General features: G+C 62.2%; 2 protein-coding genes across 3 annotated transcripts in view; both read left to right on the forward strand.

Annotated features, from left to right (window-relative positions):
* ARHGEF17 (Rho guanine nucleotide exchange factor 17) overlaps positions 1-9,674 on the forward strand; it is a 41,389-nt gene extending 31,715 nt beyond the window's left edge. Inside the window, exons 6-21 of one of the 2 annotated variants that reach the window (XM_068930784.1) lie at positions 237-413; positions 849-899; positions 1,401-1,510; positions 1,773-1,858; positions 1,990-2,108; positions 2,923-3,136; positions 3,383-3,456; positions 3,744-3,937; positions 4,042-4,292; positions 4,862-5,108; positions 5,267-5,353; positions 5,434-5,501; positions 6,640-6,788; positions 6,957-7,131; positions 7,225-7,470; positions 8,632-9,674. In XM_068930784.1, the coding sequence (XP_068786885.1) occupies positions 237-413; positions 849-899; positions 1,401-1,510; positions 1,773-1,858; positions 1,990-2,108; positions 2,923-3,136; positions 3,383-3,456; positions 3,744-3,937; positions 4,042-4,292; positions 4,862-5,108; positions 5,267-5,353; positions 5,434-5,501; positions 6,640-6,788; positions 6,957-7,131; positions 7,225-7,470; positions 8,632-8,822 (2,439 nt within the window). In that variant the 3' untranslated portion in view covers positions 8,823-9,674. The remainder of the gene's footprint in view (positions 1-236; positions 414-848; positions 900-1,400; positions 1,511-1,772; positions 1,859-1,989; positions 2,109-2,922; positions 3,137-3,382; positions 3,457-3,743; positions 3,938-4,041; positions 4,293-4,861; positions 5,109-5,266; positions 5,354-5,433; positions 5,502-6,639; positions 6,789-6,956; positions 7,132-7,224; positions 7,471-8,631) is intronic. The other variant, XM_068930785.1, reaches the window with a different exon arrangement.
* RELT (RELT TNF receptor) lies at positions 9,670-20,738 on the forward strand. Its single transcript, XM_068934054.1, has 10 exons — positions 9,670-9,833; positions 10,591-10,855; positions 17,568-17,633; positions 17,753-17,847; positions 17,981-18,441; positions 18,526-18,597; positions 19,162-19,237; positions 19,314-19,517; positions 19,599-19,716; positions 19,803-20,738. The coding sequence occupies exons 1-10, from the start codon at positions 9,670-9,672 to the stop codon at positions 19,827-19,829; spliced, it is 1,548 nt and encodes a 515-aa protein (XP_068790155.1). The 3' UTR covers positions 19,830-20,738.
* Positions 20,739-21,017: the final 279 nt, after the last annotated feature.

Raw genomic sequence — 21,017 nt, forward strand, 5'->3', positions numbered from 1 at the left:
GCCGAACTTCCAGCCCACACAAACCCGGCCAGCTGGGCCTTGAGCACGGAGATTTACCTTGTTTTATTGCAAAACATTTCCTGCCTGGGGCTGATTTCCCTCCAAATTGGGAATTTAGGAATTTGCTTCCAAAAACGCAACAGAGGGTGCTGGCACAGCACCCACCAGCGTCTCAGGCAGTGGTGGTCCCCAGCATGGCTCGTGATGACGGCACCTGCCTCTCTTCCCCACTGCAGGACCTGCTGAAGCATACGCCGGAGGACCACCCCGACCACCCCTTCCTCATCGACGCCCAGCGCAACATCAAGCAAGTGGCCGAGAGGATAAACAAGGGCATGAAGAGCGCCGAGGAGGTGGAGAGGAACGCCCGGATCGTGCAGGAGATCGAGTCCCACATCGAAGGGATGGAGGATGTACGTGGACTGCGGGAAGGGACAGGGGCTCATCGTGCTGGCCGGCCCTAAAGCAGTAACGAGGGGCCTAACGAACCTCCCAGCAAGGTCGGGAGGGAGAAAAAGCTCTGCGCTTTTCTGGTGAGGCTGGAAGCCGTTTCCAGCATGGCATGAGCAGTACCTCCGTCGTACAGAGGGTCCTCATTATGCATGGGGACCTGCCGCCACGTTGCGTCCTCACCTCTGGGGCCAAACGAAATCTCTGCTTCTCACTCCCTCTACCCTTCGCTGGTGTTTGGAGCCCCGAATCTGAGTCCTGAGCACCCACTGGCCCAGATGCAGCCCGGCTTTGGGAACGGGTGTCACCCAGGGGGAATTTGCTGAGCTTTGGGCACCCTCGGTGCGCAAGGGTGCAGCACCCATGTCTGTGTCTCATGAGCATCCTTGTCCTCACAGCTCCAGGCCCCGCTCCGGAAGTTCCTGCGTCAGGAGATGGTGGTGGAAGTGGTAAGACCCAGCAGCCCAGTCCCGTGACATCGCTCCTTGCCCCTCACCCCGGCAGTTTGTCCCCTGGCTGCTGCGTGGCAGCGAGACATGGCACCAGCATGTGGGCGGCTGTGACTGCAGCATGTGCAGTTCCTGGGGGTTGCCCAGGGAGGCTGAGTCCCCACGGAGAAGGTGCTGGCTGGGTGGAAAGGCAGTTGGATGGTGGCTAGAGGGATGACGATGGAAGGGTGGATGGTTGGATGGACGCACGGCTGGACAGACGGAGGGATGGTTGGAGGGAGAGAAGGCCCACATGACCGCAGAGGTGGCACTGAGGATGAGCAGTGATTTGTTGCCACGTTCTCTGTCCTTCCTCTGCCCAAAGCACTTCGTTCACATCCCAGCTTGCTGGGCTGAGTCCAGATGCGCCCCATGAGCACCAGCTGCTATGGAGCTGGGGAAATTGAGGCAGGAAACATTGCGTAGCCACTAACCTCCCCGTTTCTTGCTGTTGCTCTGCAGAAGGCAGTGGGCGGGAAGAAGGACCGCTCGTTCTTCCTCTTCACGGACCTCCTCGTGTGCACCACGCTGAAGCGCAAGTCGGGCTCCCTCCGCCGCAGCTCCATGAGTCTGTGAGTGCCACCGGCCCCGTCGCCCGCCAGCGTCCCCCCCCGTCTCCCCTTGCCGGGGGGCATCTGTCCGGAGCACCCTGCTTTGCCACCCTCTCCAATGGCCACTAATCCAGCTCACCTGGTCAAGCCGTTAGGGCTGTCCCTTGGCACGTCCTCCTCTCCAGGCCTGGTTTTAAGCTGACGGGGATAAAATCTCAGCGCAACTCTTTGCCACCTTGGCGCTAGGCGGCCCCACGGCACTCAGCCGGTCCTTGCCTCGCAGGTACACGGCAGCCAGCGTGATAGACACGGCCAGCAAGTATAAACTGCTCTGGAAACTGCCCCTGGAGGACGTGGACATCGTCAAAGGTCTGTCACCACCGCTGCCACTGCCACTCGCTGGCAGTGCTCCCCGCAACCCCAGTGCTCATCGCCCCAGTCAGGCAATGGGCAGGGAGGGGGTAGCAGGAGCATCCTCGTGACCTAATGTCACCACGCAGGTGCCTCGCAAGCCACCAACCGCGAGAGCATCCAGAAGAGCATCTGCCGCCTGGACGAGGACCTCAGCACGCTGGGCCAAGTGAGCAAGCTCTCGGAGAGCCTCAGCTTCCCGCACCAGGTGAGGGGGCCTGGGCCGGGGCCGGACACCTTCTCCTGCGCACCCCAGGTGCGGGCAAGGTGGCCCCGATCCAGGCACCCGGCTACGTTCAGGCCCCTCTGTGCCCCAGCTGAAACGTGGCCGCATGGCAGGTCTTGGCCAGGTGCTCCGTGGCTCTCTTCATCCCTCCATGTAGCCTGAATGCCTAATATTTAGGAGAAAACACTTTTCATTAAACATCCACCAATACTCAGTTTGACCAGGTTGGACAGAGAGTGTCCATGCATTTTATCCAGCACCAAGAAGAAAAAAGCCTTGTATCTTGTTAAGTGCCACCAGTTCCTGCCTTTTTTCTGGCCAGCTTTTAAGTGGTTTTGGACTCGGATTTTGTTACAGTCGTACGGAGATGCCAGCAGCTATCAGAGCCCCGCTCGGAAGAGCTGTTCTCTGCCCTGGGGGCTCTTGGTGGGATGGAGAAGGCAGCGGGGTTGGGCAGCCTCTCTCCTGGCCATGTCTCATCTGCCTGGAAAACCCTGAATGGGACGGGTTTTTACCCAGAGACGGGCAGTTGACATGACTATCCTCAGAGGACCCCAAGGCCACCAGCTCTGAAGGACCTCAATGCCACCAGCCCTGAAGGACCTCAATGCCACCAGCTCTGAAGCCAGACAGGGTTTTAGGCAGCCTCAAAAAGATACTTGGGGTCACCTCCAGCTCTGGCTGCTTGGGATATTGGTGGGGAGGGACATGGGCAACACCATGGTTCTGCACCCATCTCCTCCATCCTCTCATCTCGGCTGTCCTCCAAGACCCAAACCGCTGTTCCCCTGAACAGAGCCTGGATGATGTCATCAAGGACCTGATGGCCGCCATCCACCGGGAGCTGGCCGAGAAGCAGTCGCTGTCCTACAGCATGTCCTTCCCCCCCAACAAAGTGGAGCTCACCACCACCAAGGCCGAAGGCACTGAGTCCTTTGTCTTCGAGTTCCCCAACCCCGACGCCCGGCACAGCTTCGAGCAGGCCTTCGAGGACGCCAAGAAGAAGCTGGGTAACAGCAGGTCCCCGCTCCCAGAGCCAGCCTCCCCACGAGGACTGGGGACATGGGGAGGAAAAAGTACCCAAAACCCATTGTGTGCCGCTCTGCACCCACCACCAAGCGGCTGGTCATGTCCTGGGGAAGCTGCTCGCACCATGGATGCAGCTGCATTGCTCCTGTTTGTAGAGCCCACGGGCACCTCTGCTTCACCATCTCCTCTCCAGTCCATCCTTCTCAGCTCTTATTTTATATCCCCAGCTTCCAGCAAAAACTGCCTGGACCCGGAGTTCCTCAAGGCCATCCCCATCATGAAGACACGGAGTGGGATGCAGGTACTTGGCTTCCGATCCCTGTTTCCACTCTCGGTGGATTAAGCATCCTCCTGCACCCGGTGCCGTGGAAGAGCATCCCCGCAGCACGTTCTCCTTCCCAAAATCCGGGTTCCAAACCCCGCGGGCTCTTCGCGTGGCTCGTGCCCACATTGCAAGGGGGGAGCGCAGGTGTCGCGGACGGCATGGGGAAGGGACGCCCTGGGTGGCGCCCAGCCCGGAGCTGGCAAAGGCTCTGCCGTGCCGCCCGCGAGTGACCCGAGCTCTCCCTGTCTTTTGCTCCCTTCCAGTTCTCTTGTGCTTCTCCCAGTCCCAGCAGCCCGGAGAGCGCCTGCGAGGTCTGGGTGTGCAACAGCGATGGCTACGTGGGGCAGGTCTGCCTGCTGAGCATCCGCAAGGAGCCCACCGTCGAGGCGTGCATCGCCGTCTGCTCCGCCAGGATCCTCTGCATCGCCTCCGTGCCGGGCCTCAAGCGGCCGTACAGGTAAGTGCCCCGCAAATCGGCTTTTGGTCGGCTCTGCAGCGGGCGCTCGCCCAGGCGGGCGAACGCAGCCCCGGTTTTGCCCCGTGGTGTCTATGCCCCGGCAGGGAGCGTCCCGAGCCGCTGGTGAGCCCGTCGGCGGAGCCCGCGGCGCCGCAGCTGGAGGACGCCGGCCCCCAGCAGTGCCTGCACATCTCCATCTCGGGCTCCTCGCTGGAGCTCTCGGAGCCCGTCGATAGCGCCAACCGGGAGCTGATGCCTTTCGACAGCGACGACACGGACGACGAGTCCTCCCCGAGCCCCTCGGGCACCCTGCAGAGCCAGGCCAGCCACTCCACCATCTCCTCCAGCTTCGGAAGTGAGTCAGCCCGCGGGCGAGGAAAGACGTCTTTTGGCTTTTAAGCCAGGCAAAGCCTGGGAAGGAGCCAGGAAGGCTTTGACTCGACGCTAGGGACTGCCAGGATTGGAGTGGCAGCTTTGCTTCCCCTATGCTAGGATGAACCTTGGGGCGTTTTGTGGCTCCTGCAGCCTTCCCCGGGTTGCCGCGTCATTTCGGCCTGATTTTTAGGGCAAACGAGGCGTGGGAAATGGTCTCTCGTCTGCTGGTCATCCGGCCCAAATTGCTCTGTGAGCAGCTGCTCACAAATTGGGGTGGGAATCTCAGCAAGGTGTTTCTATGGGGCACCTGAGAAGCAGCAGTGAGGAAGAGGAGGGAGGCCACCAAGGGCCAGAGCATGCTCAGCGTCCCGCCTCAGCCGGCAAAGAGCTTCGCGTTGGGGCTGAAAGATGCTGTTGAAACGCCGACCCGCTCCGTGCCCCGACCGTGCTTTGGACGTGGGCTTTGGGGTGGCTCCAGGCGGTTCGGTTGCGAAGCGGAGCCCGCTCCGTCCTGCCTGACGTCTTCCTCCTCCTCCTTCTCCTCTGCAGACGAAGAGCTGCCCAGTTGCAAAGAGGCGGCGACTGAGACGACGAGCTCAGAGGAGGAGCAGGAACCCGCTTTCCTGACCCTGGCCAACCCCTTTGGCCCCAGCGGGCCCGCCGAGAGCCCCGTGGACGGGAGGGCCATGCGGCGCTCCAGCCGCGGCTCCTTCACGCGGGGCAGCCTGGAGGAGCTGCTGAGCCTCGACCCCGAGGCCCACCAGAGCTCCATGTGGCTGGGCACCGAGGACGGCTGGTGCGGGCGCGCGGCGGTGACGGGTGACGGGGTTGGGGTGGGCAAGCGGGATGCAGGGGACCGCGGGAAAACGCCCCGGCTCGGTGCAGCCCACCATCCCGGGCTCCTTCCCGGTGGTGGGAGCTCAGCGCGTCTCTTCCCCTCTCTTGCATCCCCAGCATCCACGTGTACCAGTCCTCGGACAACATCCGCAACAGGAAGAACAGCATGAAGATGCAGCACTCCGCCGCCGTCATGTGCATCTTGTAAGGGGGCGGCCGGGAAAACTCACCGCGGGGTGGTTTCAGCATCCGCCGGCCCGATGCTGAAGCCCTTGTCCCCGCAGGTACCTGGATAACCAGGTTTTCGTGTCGCTGGCCAACGGGGAGCTCATTGCCTACCAGCGGGAGGCAGGTGAGGCCAGGGCGGAGGTGTCCCGGTAGCGTTTTGGGGCACGCGGGGAGGAGGTTTAGGAAGCAGGTCCCCCCCCTTGGCAGCCCTTTCCGGCCCCAGCTCCGAGAGACGGTCGGGGACCGAGTCGGGAGCGGGCACCTGGGACTCTCAGGGTGGCTGAGGGGGTGCAAAAATAGCGATGAAACACGCGTGGTCTGCAAAGGGGTGGACAGGGCCTGGCCGTATCCTGTCTCTGATTGTATGGCAAGTGGCGCCATCAGATGAAGGTGGCAGGGAGAAAGGAGAGCAAAAGAGGTGGCATCCTGCAAAGGGAGCCCATCCTGCGAAGGGTGTCTGTCCTGGAAAGGGTGCTCATCCTGCAAAGGGTGCCTGTCCTGCAAAGGGTGCTCATCCTGCAAAGGGTGCTTGTCCTGCAAAGGGAGCCCTGGATGCAAAGGGTGCTCATCCTGCAAAGGGAGTCCTGGGTGCAAAGCGTGCTCATCCTGCAAAGGGTGCTTGTCCTGCAAAGGGAGCCCTGGATGCAAAGGGTGCTCATCCTGCAAAGGGCGTCCTGGGTGCAAAGGGAGTCCATCCTGCAAAGGGTGCTTGTCCTGCAAAGGGTGCTCATCCTGCAAAGGGAGCCCTGGGTGCAAAGGGTGCTCATCCTGCAAAGGGTGCCCATCCTGCAAAGGGTGTCTGTCCTGGAAAGGGTGCTCATTCTGCAAAGGGTGCCCGTCCTGCAAAGGGAGCCCATCCTCCAAAGGGAGTCCATCCTGCAAAGGGTGTCTGTCCTGCAAAGGGTGCTCATCCTGCAAAGGGAGCCCTGGGTGCAAAGGGAGTCCATCCTGCAAAGGGTGCTTGTCCTGCAAAGGGTGCTCATCCTGCAAAGGGAGCCCTGGGTGCAAAGGGAGTCCATCCTGCAAAGGGTGCTCATCCTGCAAAGGGAGCCCTGGGTGCAACGGGCTGTGCCGGGTGCGCGAGAAAGCGGGCGTTAGCGGGCAGAGAGATCCCTGGAGGGATCCCAGGGGCTGGAAAGGAGCATTTACCCCGTTGCGCCGGGTCCCGACGGCGTCGGTGGCATGCCGTGGGGGCCACCGACTCGGGTCCCTTAACGCCGGGCACCCCGGGCCGCGGGCGCCTCTGCCGCCGCTGCACTCAGGGCGCTTCTGGGACCCGCAAAACTCCAAGGCGCTGGCGCTGGGCTCGCCGGGCGGCCCCGTGACGAAGATGGTGGCGGTGGCGGGCAAGCTGTGGTGCGGCTGCCAGAACAGGGTCATCGTCCTCAACGCGGCCACCTTGGCGCAAGAGGTAGGTAGGCGGAGGAAGAGGGGGCGGCCGCGGGGAGCGGGCTGGCGGGTGCCGGTGACGCCGGTGCGCCCGCTCCGTGTGTGTATGTGCGTGCGTGTGTGCGTGTGTGTTTTTTCCCTCTCCCCCCCCCCCCCCCCCCCCGCCGCCGCCGCTTTCCCCACAACGCAGCACGCCTTCGCCGTGGGGCCGGACGGCGGGCGCGGCGTGAGCTGCATGGCCAGCGCGGGACCCGGCGTCTGGGTGGCCCTGCAGAGCAGCGCCCAGGTGCGCCTCTACCACGCCACCAGCTACGAGCAGCTGGCCGAGGCCGACGTCACCCCGCCTGTGCACAAGATGCTGGCCGGTAAGGCGGCTGGGTGGAGTTGATTTTGGGGGGGGACGGGGGGGACACGCCGTGGCAGGGACCCTCGGCTGACAGCCCCGCCGCCGCCGCCAGGCGCCGACGCCATCATCCGGCAGCACAAGGCGGCCTGCCTGCGCATCACGGCCCTGCTGGCCTGCGGCGAGCTGCTCTGGGTGGGCACCAGCGCCGGCGTGGTGCTGACGCTGGCCGCCGCCGCCCGCGCGCCCCCCGCTCTCGTCGGCCTGCCCCAGGGCCACACGGGCCACGTCCGCTTCCTCGCCGCCCTCGAGCTGCCCGACGGCCTCGACCGCCTCTGCCCCACCGGCCCCGGGCACGCCGGTGCGTTGGGGGGGCGGGGCTACTTGGGGTGGGAGGGGCTAGGGGTGGGAGGGGCTATTGGGGGGTAGGAGGGGTTGCTGGGGTGGGTGGGGCTATTGGAGTGGGAGGGGCTATGGTGTGGGTGGGGATATTGGAGTGGGAGGGGCTAGGGATGGGAAGGGCCACTTAGGGTAGGAGGGGCTATTTGGGAGTGGGGTGGATTATTTGAGGATGGGAGGGGCTACTTGGGGTGGGTGGGGCTACTGGGGTGGGAGGGGCTACTTGGGGTGGGAGGGGCTAGGGATGGGAGGGGCTATGGTGTGGGTGGGGCTATTGGAGTGGGGGGGCTAGGGATGGGAGGGGCCACTTAGGGTAGGAGGGGCTATTTGGGAGTGGGGTGGATTATTTGGGGATGGGAGGGGCTATTGGAGTGGGAGGGGCTATTGGAGGGGGGCTATGGGTGGGAGGAGCTACTTGGGGTGAGGGGCTATTTGGGGGTGGGAGGGGCTACTGAAGTGGGAGGGGCTAGGGATGGGAGGGGCTATTTGGGGGTAGGAGGGGCTATTGGAGTGGGAGATGCTAGGAATGGGAGGGGCTACTTTGGGAGGGGCTACTTGGGGTGGGTGGGGCTATTGGGGTGGGAGGGGCTACTTGGGGTGGGAGGGGCTAGGGATGGGAGGGGCTATGGTGTGGGTGGGGCTATTGGAGTGGGGGGGCTAGGGATGGGAGGGGCCACTTAGGGTAGGAGGGGCTATTTGGGAGTGGGGTGGATTATTTGGGGATGGGAGGGGCTATTGGAGTGGGAGGGGCTAGTGGGGTGAGAGGGGCTATTGGGGAGGGGCTATGGGGGTAGGAGGAGCCATGGGTGGGAGGAGCTATGGGGTGGGAAGAGCTAGTGTGGAGGAGGGGCTATGGGTGGGTGGAGCTATGAGGGAGGAGGGGTTTGGGGGATAGGAGCTTTGGGTGGGAGGGGCTTTGGGTGGGAGGAGCTATTAAGTGGGAGGAGCTATGGGGGTGGGAGGAGCTAGTGTGGGGGAGGGGCTATGGGTAGGTGGAGCTTTGGGAGGGGAGGTGCTACAGCGGTGGGAGGAGCTATGAGAGGGTGGGAGGAGCTATTAGGAGCCAGAGGCGGAGGGAGGAGCGAGGAGGGGCACGACCCGACCCGGCTGACGGCGCCCGCAGGGCCCGAAGCGGCGAGCGAGGCGGCCCGGCGGGACGGCGCGCGGCCCCGGGCCGCCGGCCTGGCCCTGGCCAAGCCCCAGCTGCTGGTGATCAGCGGCGGCGACGGCTACGAGGACTTCCGGCTGGCGGCCAGCAGCGAGACGGTGGGCCGCGACGACAGCACCAACCACCTGCTGCTGTGGCGGGCGTGAGCGGCGCCCCCCACCCCGCCGGCCCCCCCAACCCCGCGCGCTCCCTCGCCAGCACCCCCCCAGCTCTGTTCGTCCGTTCGTTCCGTTTAAATATATATATATATTATATATATAAATATCCTTATTTATTGGCAGCGGGGCGGGGGGGCGGCGCGGGAAAATGCCGGGGTTGGGGGGGGGGGGCAGCGCCCACCGGGGTGGCCGGAGGCATCCCGCATCCCCCCCGCCCCGCTACCTTCCCTTTTATTTTTCGCGCCCCGGGAAACGCCGCTGGGCAGGAAAAGCCCGTTTGTCGCCCAGGCGCTTGGATTCGGACGGCGGCACGGAAAAGCCGCCGGCAACTGGTCCCCGGGGATGAGCTTTCCCGCGCCCCGGGGCAACGCGATGCTCCCGAGCCGGCGGCGCCCGCTGCCGCGGCGCACAGAGCCTTTCCCCGAAATGACCCGCTCTCGACGGGTGGATGGGGGGGTCGGGTACCCACGAAACCAGCCCGCCCTGCCCCAAACTCGTCGGCTTTCGGCCCGTTATCGCAAGGCGGCCCGCGTCGTCCCGCTCGCCGGCTTTCCCGCGCCAAAGCCCGCCGGCAGCATCCCAGCTGCCGTGACCCGGGATGCTTCGAAGCGGTCCAGACCCCGGCGAGAGGCGGGAACGCCGCTTCCCCCACGTCCGCCCGTCTGTCTGCCTGGGCAGGGTGTTTTTTGGCAAAGGGAGGTGATGGCGGCGGTGGAGGGGGGGTGTTAATAAGGATGGCAGTAATATTTGGCGGGGTAATATTTGAGGGTTGGGGAAGGGGGGCTTTTGGTCGGTCACTCTGGGCTTTTTGTCATTAAAGGTCGGCCGTGTCGGAATGAACCCAGCGTGTGCTGTCGTCTTTGGCCCCGCCGGGGGTTCCCGCGGCAAATCGCAGCCCCCCCACCCCAGCCGCCGTGCCGGACGGGGCCACAGCGTGCCGTACCCAGCCGGCAATAAACGGCCCAAAAGCAGCCGGCTCCGGGGTGTTATTGGTACACGGTGGCTGGAAGGTGTAAAACCCACCCGCCGCCGCGGTTCCCGGGAGCATCCCGGAGCCGGCGGAGCCTCCCGCTGCATCCGCAGCCGGGGCAGAGGCCAACGGGCGGCGCGACAGCCAAATTGGGTAAATTTTTCCCAGCCTGGGATGGAAATATCGGATACGGGAAGGGTCTTTGCGCCTAGAGGTGATGAGGATCCCGCTCCCAAAACGCAGCTCTTGCTCTGCCCCGCGCCGTGTCCGCTCTTTAAAATCCGCCGCACTCGGCGGAGGGAGTTTGCACCCGTATTGGGGGTAGGGGAGGGCACAATGGCTCCCTTCCTTAAAAAAAAAAAAAAAAAAGAAAAAAACCCGGGTGGGTATTTCGGGTGGGTTTCCTCTCTCGTGCTTCCAGCCAGCGGGACCTAGCAGGACATATCCCCCCGGGAGAGGGGAAGCGGTGCCCGAACGCTTTGGGCAAAGCAGCTGCACAAACCCATTCGGGATTGGGGGGGGGGGGGGGGGAGGGAAATTTTTTTAATTTTCCTGCCAAACTGAACCTTTTCAAACGGCCTCTTATTCTGGCCGGGTTCGGGCTCAAAACACGTTGCCGCTGGGAAGAGAAACCCCCCCCCCCCGTTAACGCCGCCCCCCCCCCCGCCTGCAGCCTCCGGCGGCGCCCGGCAGGCGGCGCTGCCCGGCGGCGGCGGAGCCGGGGGGGGGGGGCGGGAGGGGCGGGGGAAGCCTGCGAACGTTCGCGCGCTGACGCGGCGGGCAAAGGGGGGAGCCCCGTATTGTGACGTCGGCGGAGGGGCGGGGCCGGCGGCTGAAATCGCTACATTGGCGCCCGGCGAGTTCATTCATAAAGAAGAACGGCCGCGGGCAGCGCTGCTGGGCTGACGCCGTTAGGACCCGGACCCGGACCCGGACCCGGACCCGGACCCGGACCCGGACCCGGACCCGGACCCGGACCCGGACCCGGACCCGGACCCGGACCCGGACCCGGACCCGGACCCGGACCCTCAGCTTGGGCAGAGCTACTCAGGTAAGGGCCTAGCTCGGTCCCCTTGGGACCCCCAGGCTGGGCTTGCCTCCCTTTTAAGCCAAGGGTGATGAGGCACAGTTATTTCCAAGGGGTCTATTCTGAGCTAGAGGGCTCAGATTACTTTGCCATAAGCAGCGATTTATTTTTTTTCAGCTTGCTGGCTGCTCCCAAGGGAATGAGGCTCAGCTCTGTCCCGGTGCTTGGGCTTCAGATGGCTCTTGTGGGCTGTGCTGGGCTAGCAAAAAGCTTAGGGAGGAAAGGTGGAAGCTGCTGTTTAGTGGGGAGCCGTCTAACTCTGCTCTGCCCCAAAAGAAAAAAGGATGTTTTATTCCCAGATGCTGCCTCAAACTTGGCCCTGAGTCAGGCAGCATAGCTAGAGTTTGCTTTGCCTTGTGTCTACCCTGAGTGTGAACTGGTGGCTGGAGATCCCAGTGCTGGCTCCCAGTGCTAGCTGGTGCTGGCTGCAGCTGCTGTGTGAATATAGGTCAAAATAAAGGGAGGAGAGGGGAGAAAGTAGGTTAAGAGAAAACTGCGGTAGCTGTCTAGAGGAAAAAAAAAATAACAACAAGAGGCAGGAACTTCTTTTGTTGGGGCTGGAAAATCACAGGATTTTCAGCCAGAGCGTGGCTGCCTCCTGCCTCTGCTGGGGTGTTGTGCTGGGTAACTTCACCCCAAAAAGGGTGCTGGAATATACTCCCACCTGAGGTCTGCACTATGGGCTCGCCTTTCTTGTGTGCCCTGCTCTTATGAAGGCCCATTTGTTCCTCCAGGTCTGATGAGAGGCCAGGGGCTTATGGGAGCCCTGAGCTTTGACTTTTTTTCCCCGTCAACAGCCATTCCTTGCGCTACTCAGGTGGCCAAGCTGGCTCTGCTTTGCCTCCAAGCGTGGGTCTCCTAAGCCTTTGGGAACAGTTGCTCCTTTTTCCGGCTATCGGCAGGAGCGATCAGTCGAAGCAAACTGTTTTCCTCCTGGGAGGGGAAAACCCACCTTTGGATCCAGGTTGGGTTACAGGCTGGTGAAGATGTGCCATGCAGAGCACCGGCTGCTGCCACCGTGTCCCCAGGTGCAGTGCCGTTAGTGAGGCGTTTGATAGCCCTTGGGGGCACTTAGAGAAGGCTGGCTGGGGTGATGGCTACTGTTGAGATGTTTAAGTACATGGACTGATGTATTTAAGTTCAGCAGGCAGCTGCAGGGGTTCCCCGCTCCGCTCAGCCTGGGCGACCCAGGAGCGTCTCTGCTGCTGGAGGAGGGTTTGTGCTTACTGCCCCCTTTCCTTGCTGGTGGGCCTGCAAGGTGGCCCTGGGCAGGTCCCTGGTTTGGGCACCTCAGGGTGGTGTGTCACACCGGGTATTAGAGGGCAACGAGGGCTGAGGTGGTCCTGACTGCTCAGGTTCAAGCCCTTTGGGCCTCAGCTATCTGGGTAATCCGAAACCAAGCGGCAAGGGCTGCCAGGGGCCTTGTGTGGCACCTTCAAGTGACTTCAGCAGCTTGTCCAAGCCCCTTCTCCTGGGCAAATATAACCAGGCAAAGCTGGGAACTGGGGTCCCCTGAGCCTTGTACCAGAGACCTGCCCGTGGCAGGTCTCGGCCACCTGAGAGCAAAGATCTCCGTGATCCCCAGCTATATAAAGCTTGACCCTTTAACGTCTGCCAGGGCTGATGTGCTTTGCCCAGGACCTGGGATCCACTCCATGCAGCTGCCTGCACATCTGCACACAGGGTGTCTGGGTGCTGCTCTTGGCTGTTCCTGGTGGTGTTCAGACTGTCCTAGTCCAGCATCTCCATATGACGCTCTTCTGAGTGTCTTTTCAGCCTAAACTCTTCAAGTCTGTGTCCTTTCGTGTCCTGAAATGAGTGGGCTGGGATGCGTCCGGCAATGCCAGGATGTGTGGGTTGTTCCAGCCCTTGGTTACATTGCTGCACAGCTCCGGCTTCATGAGTCGGAGGCGGTCAGCTTTGCTCAGCGTGTGGGTTTGAGCTGTCAGAGCTTCCGGCTCCAGCTGCTAGTGCAGGATGTGACCCCTGCTGTGCTCAGGGAGGGGTGAGCCCCCTGGAGCTGCGCAGAAGGCAAATGTGAGGGCTCCTGCCTTCCCTCTGGGTGATGCTGGCCTTTCTGTGCACGCACAGCCCAGGCTCTGGCAAGGGAGCAGGTGGCTGCTCAAGGAGGATGAAGTTGGGAGGATCAATATGGACACCAGAAGTGATGGTCAGATCCACCCATCCACTTTGCACGGGAGCTTCCCCAGCTTTGAAAGGTGAAGGTGCTTTCCCAGCACCTGCAGCAGCCACACGTACCCTGGCAAAGCCCCTCGCCAGGTGGCTTAACTGCCCAGCACCCTGCTCTGGCCAAAACCTGGCATCTCCTCCACTGATGGTGCTGTGGGCTTGGCCAAGTGGCAAATGGCATGACGGAGTTGTCTCCTTGCTGGAGACGGTGGTGCTGACAGCTGAGGAAGTGTTGCTGGTGAATCAAGCCCTTCTCCCAGACGGGTCTGGGCCAGAAAGGCTCTCGGTGGTGGTGCTGGGAGGTGACAGGGCTGGGGAGAAGCCCAGCACCCATGCACAGTCCTGCTGTACGGGGCAGAAAGTGCTCCTGGGTGTCTGGGCATGCAGCTGAGCTGCATGGGGCTCGTTGCATCAAGCTCACACTTCCCTCCGCGGCGTGGGCTGCAAAGCCTCTAAAATTTCCGGCTTTTGAAGTTTTGCAGGGCATCCCGAGTGTCTCCAGGGCGGCCTCTGTGCGCTCCCCTGCAAAGTCCTGGCCAACGCCACGTGTGACTAGTGAAGGCTCATGCCACTGCCCTGGAAGGATAAAAATGCTTCACACTAGGCTTAAACCGTAGCTTTATGGGTGATAAATGCGGCAGAGGGCTGCACGGGGCTCACAGCAGTGCTGAGCTGGAGCGGCTGGAGCAGCCGTCCCAGGGCCGCGGCATCGCGCAGAGCCACCGGCGACGTGCCGCCTGAGGAGTCACCTCTGGGTGTCTCTGCATGGCGATCTGCATTGCAGCACCGTGTGCCTGCTGCCTGCGCCCGGCCCCGGCTGCCGGGCATCTCGCGCTCTCCTCCCACCCGGAGGCTCCCTAATTCCGGCCAATCTAGCTAGCAGGATCCCGTCGCCGGCTGACAGCCAAGAGATCGGCGAGCCGGAAGAGGAGCTGCTGCTCCGCCTCAACCGGCGCTTAGTGAGGTCCAGGCTGGGAATGTTAGTTCAGGTGGCGGCTAGATCCAGCCCCCAAAAAAACCCCAAGGGGCTGGAGCGCAGCATGCCGATTCCTGCCCTGGAAAGATGGGGCCAGCTTGCAACAGCGTTTAAAAATAAGCCCAGTTATGGAGGGGAGGGGGGGACAAAAGCCTCCATTATAAGCGCTGCGAGCCCACGCAGCAGCTGGGCTGGCGTTGCGGTGCCTGCACGGCTGCGCAGGACGTGGCTGAGAAGGAGAGAAACCTTCTTTTTGCCTTTGGTTTGTGCCGGGACCTCACTTTAGGCATGGTTTTCTGGGACCTCCATACGGTAACAAGGACCCTCGCCCTGTTCCTGGGGAGTAATTCCTAAGAAGTGTTCTTGCAAAAAGCAAGTCCCCGCAGTCCTTGCTGGTTCCCACCACCGGCAGAAAAAACCCAGTCTTTCTGGAGGATACTCAGAGGAAGCAACGCTTGCCACACTCTTATGGGGAAGGAGGATGCAGCAGTGCCCACCTTGGCCAGGGCTAGCGCTCTCCCAAAAGGACACGTCACTCCAGCTCGGTCACCAAGCTGGCTGGTAAATCACTGCGCTTCTCTGCCCTGACCGGCTGCTGCTCCCCCCCAGCCAAGCCCTGGCCTGCGTACGTGTGAGCTGGCTCGGTCTGCCTCTATTTTTGGCACCCCTCGATAGTTAGCATGTTTTCCCTTTCACGGGAGGAAGCGCTGCCTAAGGAGCAGCGAGGGGGCGGCCGGAGAGCGTGGCTCGAGGCCAGCTCAGAGCGGGGCTGCTGGGGTTGAAGGCTTCAGGCTGTGGCCGTGGGCTGAGCCGTGGGTTCAGGGCAGTCCTGTGACAGGCAGTCATGGGTGAGAGCAGTTGTCCTGCTGGCTGGGGTTTGGCAGGCAGCTGCCTTCCCCTTCGTGACCACCCCGGCACAGCGATGGCACCGGTGCTGGCTGAGCTCTCCATATCTCAAAGGATGGAGATTCCCCTTACCCAGTGCATGCCCACCTTCCTAAGGAGACTTTTTTCCTAGTATCTAATGAGCTTCCCTTGTTCCCACTTGTGCTGTTGCCTCTCATGCTGTCACTGTGCCCTTCTGAGAAGGGCCTGGCTCCACCTTCTCTGCATCATGCCTGCAGGGAGCTGCAGATAGCAATAAATCCCTGGTTGCCTTCTCCTTTCCAGGCTGAACAGAGCTGCCTCTCAGCCTCTCCTTGTACCTACTGTGCACCAACCTTCAGCCACGTCGATGGTCTCCACTGGACCGGGCTCCAGTCTCTTGTGTCCAGTTTGGGGGTCCCCAGTAGAGGATTTGGATGTGGTCTCATGAGTTTCACAGAATCGTAAAATGGCTGAGGTTGGATTTGACCTCTGGAGATCATCTAGTCCAACCCCCCTGCTCAAGGAGGGTCACCTAGAGCAGGTTGCCCAGGGCCATATCTGGATGGCTTTTGAGTAGCTCCAAGGATGGAGACTCCACAGCCTCTCTGGGCAACCTGTTTCAACCTAGCTTTCCCTGAAGGCCTTGTGCTGGGTAAAGGCCCTGTGCCTGCAAGGGTGACATAGGAGATGGAGCTGGGAGGGGAACCTATCAAGGAGCAGCCCACTGGGCTGGATCAGGCCAAGTCCATGGTATGCTGGCCCCCTCCTGCTGCCTCCCAGCATCTCCTCTTGCTGGAATGAACATACAAGCGTAATTAGCTGCATCTTGCACTGTTGATGCTGGAGACTTTAATTAGGCTGCTGCAGATCAGCAGGAGGAGGAGGAGCGTGCCTGGAGAATGCGGTGATGCAAAGCTGCAGAGGATCTGGCAAAGGCTTATCACAGCTCCCCGCTGCCTCTGGACTGTCTCACTGCTGTCAGCAGTCTCCAGGGCAAGAGGGGAGCTCCAGACCTTGGTGAGAGCCAGCTGGAGGTCATGTGTTCCCCAAAAACAGGGTGGATGGGTGCTAGCTGCCCCAGGGAGCTGGGCTGTGGGGTTGTTGCAGAGAAGTCCCACATGGACCTTGAGGTCCCCTGCTCGCTGCTGACCAAGAGGGAACCAATGACCCAGGAGGGAGCAGCCTGCAACACAGTGGAGTGAAGCCCTAGGAGGTCTTGAGTGCATAGATGGAAGGATGATGGAAGTAGGAAGAGATAACACCAAAGGAGGCCCCAGAATGTCTTGCCACTGAGCAGCAGCATTTCCTGTCTTCTGCTGGGATCCCAGCCTCACCTGCAGCCTGGGAAGGAAACTTGGTCTTTGATGGCTGCCAGTGTTGGTCTAAACCCTGCCTGAGGGACTTGTCCAGCCTGTCCTCTTGGATGTCTGACCAGCGGACAGCCACATCTCCACTCTTTTGGGCCCCAAAGCTGCTCATGTGTCACACCATGCGTATCAGTGGCGCATGGACACCAGCAATCACTGCTGCTCCTCTCAATTATTTTTGTTTCCCCCTCTCTGCTTTTTGGAAACCTTTCTTGGTGGGGACACGAGGGATGGGCAAGACCTAGCTCCCCTCGCTCTGTCACCCACTCAGCCTCATGTCCACCGGGGTCTGCAAGCTCTTCTGCAGCCCCTGGGTCAGGACATCCATCCCTGAGCGTGGGGTTGTGCTGGTTTATCCCTAGGGCCGGGTGCAGCTCGGGATGCAACGCTGGCTTACGGCCGCTGCCCGGGCAAAGGCTGCTTGCAGAGGGTCCACGTCAGCCGTGGGGCAGAAAAGACATGGGATTTAGGTGGGGAGAAAGGGGGCTCCAATGCACTCTTATAACCCTCTCAGCACAGCTGATGGGGGAATCCGTGCCGGGGCTTCGCCTTTCCGCTGATTTCCCCTCAATTTAGCAAACCGCCTGGGACAGAAGCGCCCAGCAAACCCAGCTCTGTGCCGCGCACCCGGGGAGCTGGGCGTCACCTGGAGCAGGGGCTTCTCCGAGGGCTTGAAGCTGGGTAAACCCAGAGGCTGCTAAAAACCTCGCGGTTGTTGGGGGGGGGGGGGGCGGTATCTGCAGGCGATTTTGCAGCGTGACTGCAGTTTTGCAGGTAAAGGTAAAAAGAAGCAGATCCCAAGGAATTTCGGGATAATTTTGAGGATTTCCCCCCCCTCCCCGACCTGCGGAGAAGCTGAGCCATAGGGAAGGGCAAAAGCGAGCGGGGGGTTCATAGCGCTTTTTTTTCGGGGGCGAAAGCGAGCGGGATTTGTCTCCTTTCCGTTCTCGGTGGCGCGGGTGCCGGGAAGGCGCAGGCGTCGGTGGCCCGGGGGATGATAACCCCGGAGATGGGGGTGGATGGAGGAGGGTGGGGGGTGGATTTTCCTTGCGTAAGCTCCGTTTCGGCAGCTCCTTAAATTCCTCCCGCTCGGGGTTCCCACGGCGCCGCAGTGACCCGGCGCTCCGTGTCCGGCAGGTCCCCGGCCGCGGCCATGGAGAGCAGCGGGACGCGCTGGTGGCTCGTGGTCCTGCTGGCGGTGAGTCCGGCCGGGATGCTGCGGCGGGACGGACGAGCCGGACCACCAGCATCCTCCCGTCCCTTCTCTCTCCGGCAGCTGCTGAGCGGAGCCAACGCCGGGACCCAGGAGCGCCGACGGGCGCCGGGGGAGCGACCCGCCGGGGTAAGCGGTGTCGGCGGGCGGCACCTTGGACCGGAGGATGGGGTGGGGTGGGGGGGGGGGTACGGATGAAGGGAGCCGGTGGCATCGCTCACCTCCTTCCGCCCCCGCATCCCCCGCAGGCCTGCGCCCCCGGGGATGGGCTCCGCTGGCCGGCTGCCCGCTGCGTGGCCGGCGACACGACGCCGCCGGGGCCGGCGGGCCCCTGTCCGCCCGGGTGAGCCCAGCGGTCCGGGACGTCGCCGGTGGGAAGCGGGATTTAAAAAAAAAAAAAAAAAAAAAGAAAACGGGATGCTCAGCTCCGGGCCGGGTACCGCCACGCTCGCCCGCCTTCCCTTCCCTCCCCGCAGGTTTTACGGCACCGGGGGCGAGCGGGAGCCCCGGCGTCGGTGCCCGCCCCGCTCGGCGGCTGCTCGCCAAGCGCCCGGCTGCGCGGGTGAGACGCGGGACGGCCACGGGAGCGCGACGCAACAGAGGACGGGGCCGCTCGTGACACCAGCGACCCCTCCGCTTCGCTGGGCCAGCCGGCGTCCTTCGCCTCCCGCAGGCTGGCGGCGCCGGGGCACCCGGAGCGCCGGGTGGGCGCCGCGGCCGGCCGAGGGGCGGCGGGGACCCGATAACGGGACTCGGGAGGAGGAGGAGGAGGAGGAGGAAGAAGCGGTGGAGGCGCAGTACGCCGTGCTGGCCATCGCGCCCGTCTTCTGCCTCGTGGGTCTGCTGGGCATCCTCGTCTGCAACGTGCTCAAGCGCCAGGGTCACCGCTGCCCGGCTGGCAAGGAGCCGGCCGGCCGAGCGGCCAAGGAGCCGAGCGGTGAGACCCCCGGCAGCCGGCGCGTCCCGCGGCCGTCGGCGGGGCCGCGCACCCCCGCCGCCGAGCCCCGCCGTCTCCCCGCAGGTGCCGCGTTGGACGAGGCCGACGACGACGACACCATCGGCGTCTTGGTGCGACTGATCACCGAGAAAAAAGGTCCGGGCAGGAAACGGGTGTCCGGCTCGGGGGGGTTGGGGGGGGGAGAAAAAAAAAAAAAAGAAAGAAAAAAAAAACCAACAGGCGCCGCTCGATGCCTTTAGCTATGTATTTCCCTGCAATCCACCCCCACTTTTTTATTATTTTATTATTTTATTTTAATTTTTTATTTTTATATTTTTTTATTTTACTTTATTTTTTATTTTACTTTATTTTATTTTATTTTATGTTTTTTATTTTATTTTATTTTATGTTTTTTATTTTATTTTGCTTTTTTATTTTATTTTATTTTTTATTTTATTTTATTTTTTATTTTATGTTTTTGTTTTGCTTTTTATTTTATTTTTTATTTTTTTATTTTTATTTTGTTTATTTTATTTTATCATTCTTATTTTTTAGTTCTTATTTTTTCAATATCTATTATTATTCTTTATTTATTTCTTTTATTTTATTTATTATTTTATTTATTATTATTATTATTTATTTTATTGGGTTATTTTATTTTATTTTATTTATTTTATTTTTATTTTATTTCATCGTTTTTTTCTCCCGCCGGCCGCGCAGAAAACGCCGCCGCGCTGGAGGAGCTGCTGCAGGAGCATCGCCGCCGGCAGCCGCCCGGCCGCCCGGCCGCCAGCGGGTAAGAGGCACCGTCGGGGCGGCCGGCGTTTGGGGCAGCTGCCCCCGGCTCACTCCGCCTGCTCTCGGCCCCGCAGGCTGCTCCTGCTGCCTCAGTTTCCCCCGGGCTGCCGCCACCAGCAGCACCCGCACACGGTGCACGGGCTGACGCCCCGCGCCGGCCCCCCTTGCGCCCGCTGCAGCCAGAGGAAATGGCCCCGGGTGCTGCCGTCGCCGCCGGCCGCCGGGCCACCCAAAAAGGGCGGCCGGCCGGCCGAGGTCACCGTCCTCTCGGTGGGCAGGTGAGCGCCGACGGGGGGCTCCGGGGGGCCCGGCCGGCGCGGCGGTGCGGCTCGGGGTAAGGGCTGCGGCCGTGCTGGCAGGTTTCGGGTGGCGCGCATCCCCGAGGTGAGGACCGCGCCGGAGGTGGCCGAGCCGAAGCCGTCGGGCAGCGGCGGGACGAGGCCGCCGCGGCCGGAAAGCGCCGGCGGTTGCGCCGAGGTAAAGGGGCGGCCGGGCTTCGGGGGACTCCGTTCCCCCCCCACCCAGGAGCTCCGGCCCGGGTTTTACCTCTGCTCTTCCCGCAGGCGTCCGGCCCTCTGCCGGGGACTTAGCCGCGGCTTGCAGCGAGGCTGCAGGGAAAAGGCGGCGCTGGATTTCCTCGGGGAGCGGAGCGGCTGCTGCTCGCCAGGCCCGACCGCTGCGTTTCGGGGAGGGGGGGGGGGGGGCAGGCGGCCTCTGAGTCTTGCCAAGCCGCGGCAGCAGCCCCTTCCCCTTCTGCCCTCTGGGGTCCCTGCCCGCGCTGGGTTTGCTTCCCGAACGCGCTGGCGGGGAGCAGGGCGGCGAGCCTGCGCCACTGAGGCGTTGACTCTGAAGCCTAATGAGGACGCCGTGGGACCTGACTGTTCTTAACCGCCTGCAGGAATAGAGCAGCCCTTCAGCCCCCTGCCTCTTGCAGCAGCTCGAGGCGGCGAGGGGGCTCACCGGTGTCACGACGACTTAAAAAGCTGCCCAAACCCCGCTCCGTTCACAGGCCGGAGTGGGGGCTTTGGAGAGGCACAGGAGAGCGCTGAGGCACGAGGTCCCAGCAGCCAGGAGAGCCGGACCCCTCGCCCCCCCCCGGCACCCCCCACGGGGTCCCAAACCCCCCGAGCGCGGCGCACCCAGGCAGGGAGCCGCGGGAACCAAGGGGCGCCCGGCTCTCGGGGACCCCGCGGCGATGCCACCGGCGCGCTGCCCACTCCCCTTATTTATTTCCCCACCCTGGGGGGGGGCTCTCGGCCCCTTGAGGCCACTGGTGTTTTGGGTTATAATTTATATTTTTTAAGCTTATCTTTCTGGAAATGAATTAATAAACGCCCACCGCTAAGACCCCCCCCCCATCCAAAGCGGCAGCTCGGCCCGAGCCCCCCGCGGCGGCCGCCGCAGCAGCACCCCCTCGCCTTATTTCTGCCCCCCACCCCGGGGATTTTTAGCCCTTTGGGGGCATTTGTGTTGCAGTTTATTCATTTTATTGCCTCTTTGTTGCTGTTGGTGGTTTTTTTTTAAGCCTCCTGGGTTTCTTTCTGGGAACGGAGTAGTTACTAAAGGTGCCGAGAGCGGCCCCGCGGGGTGGGTGCTGGGGCGGGGGGGGTGGGTGCTGGGGCGGGGGGGTGGGTGCTGGGGCAGTGCAGCTGCGGGCAGGGATGTGCTCTAGGTGTGGGGGATGTGGGTATGGGGGAGGGTGCTGGTGCTGGGGGGGGTGCAGGTGTGGGTGCTGGTGTGGTTGTATGGGTGCAGGTGTGGATGTGGGTGCTGGTGCA

The sequence above is a fragment of the Struthio camelus genome, chromosome 1 (assembly GCF_040807025.1).
Source record: "Struthio camelus isolate bStrCam1 chromosome 1, bStrCam1.hap1, whole genome shotgun sequence".
NCBI classification, from domain to species: Eukaryota; Metazoa; Chordata; class Aves; order Struthioniformes; family Struthionidae; genus Struthio; species Struthio camelus.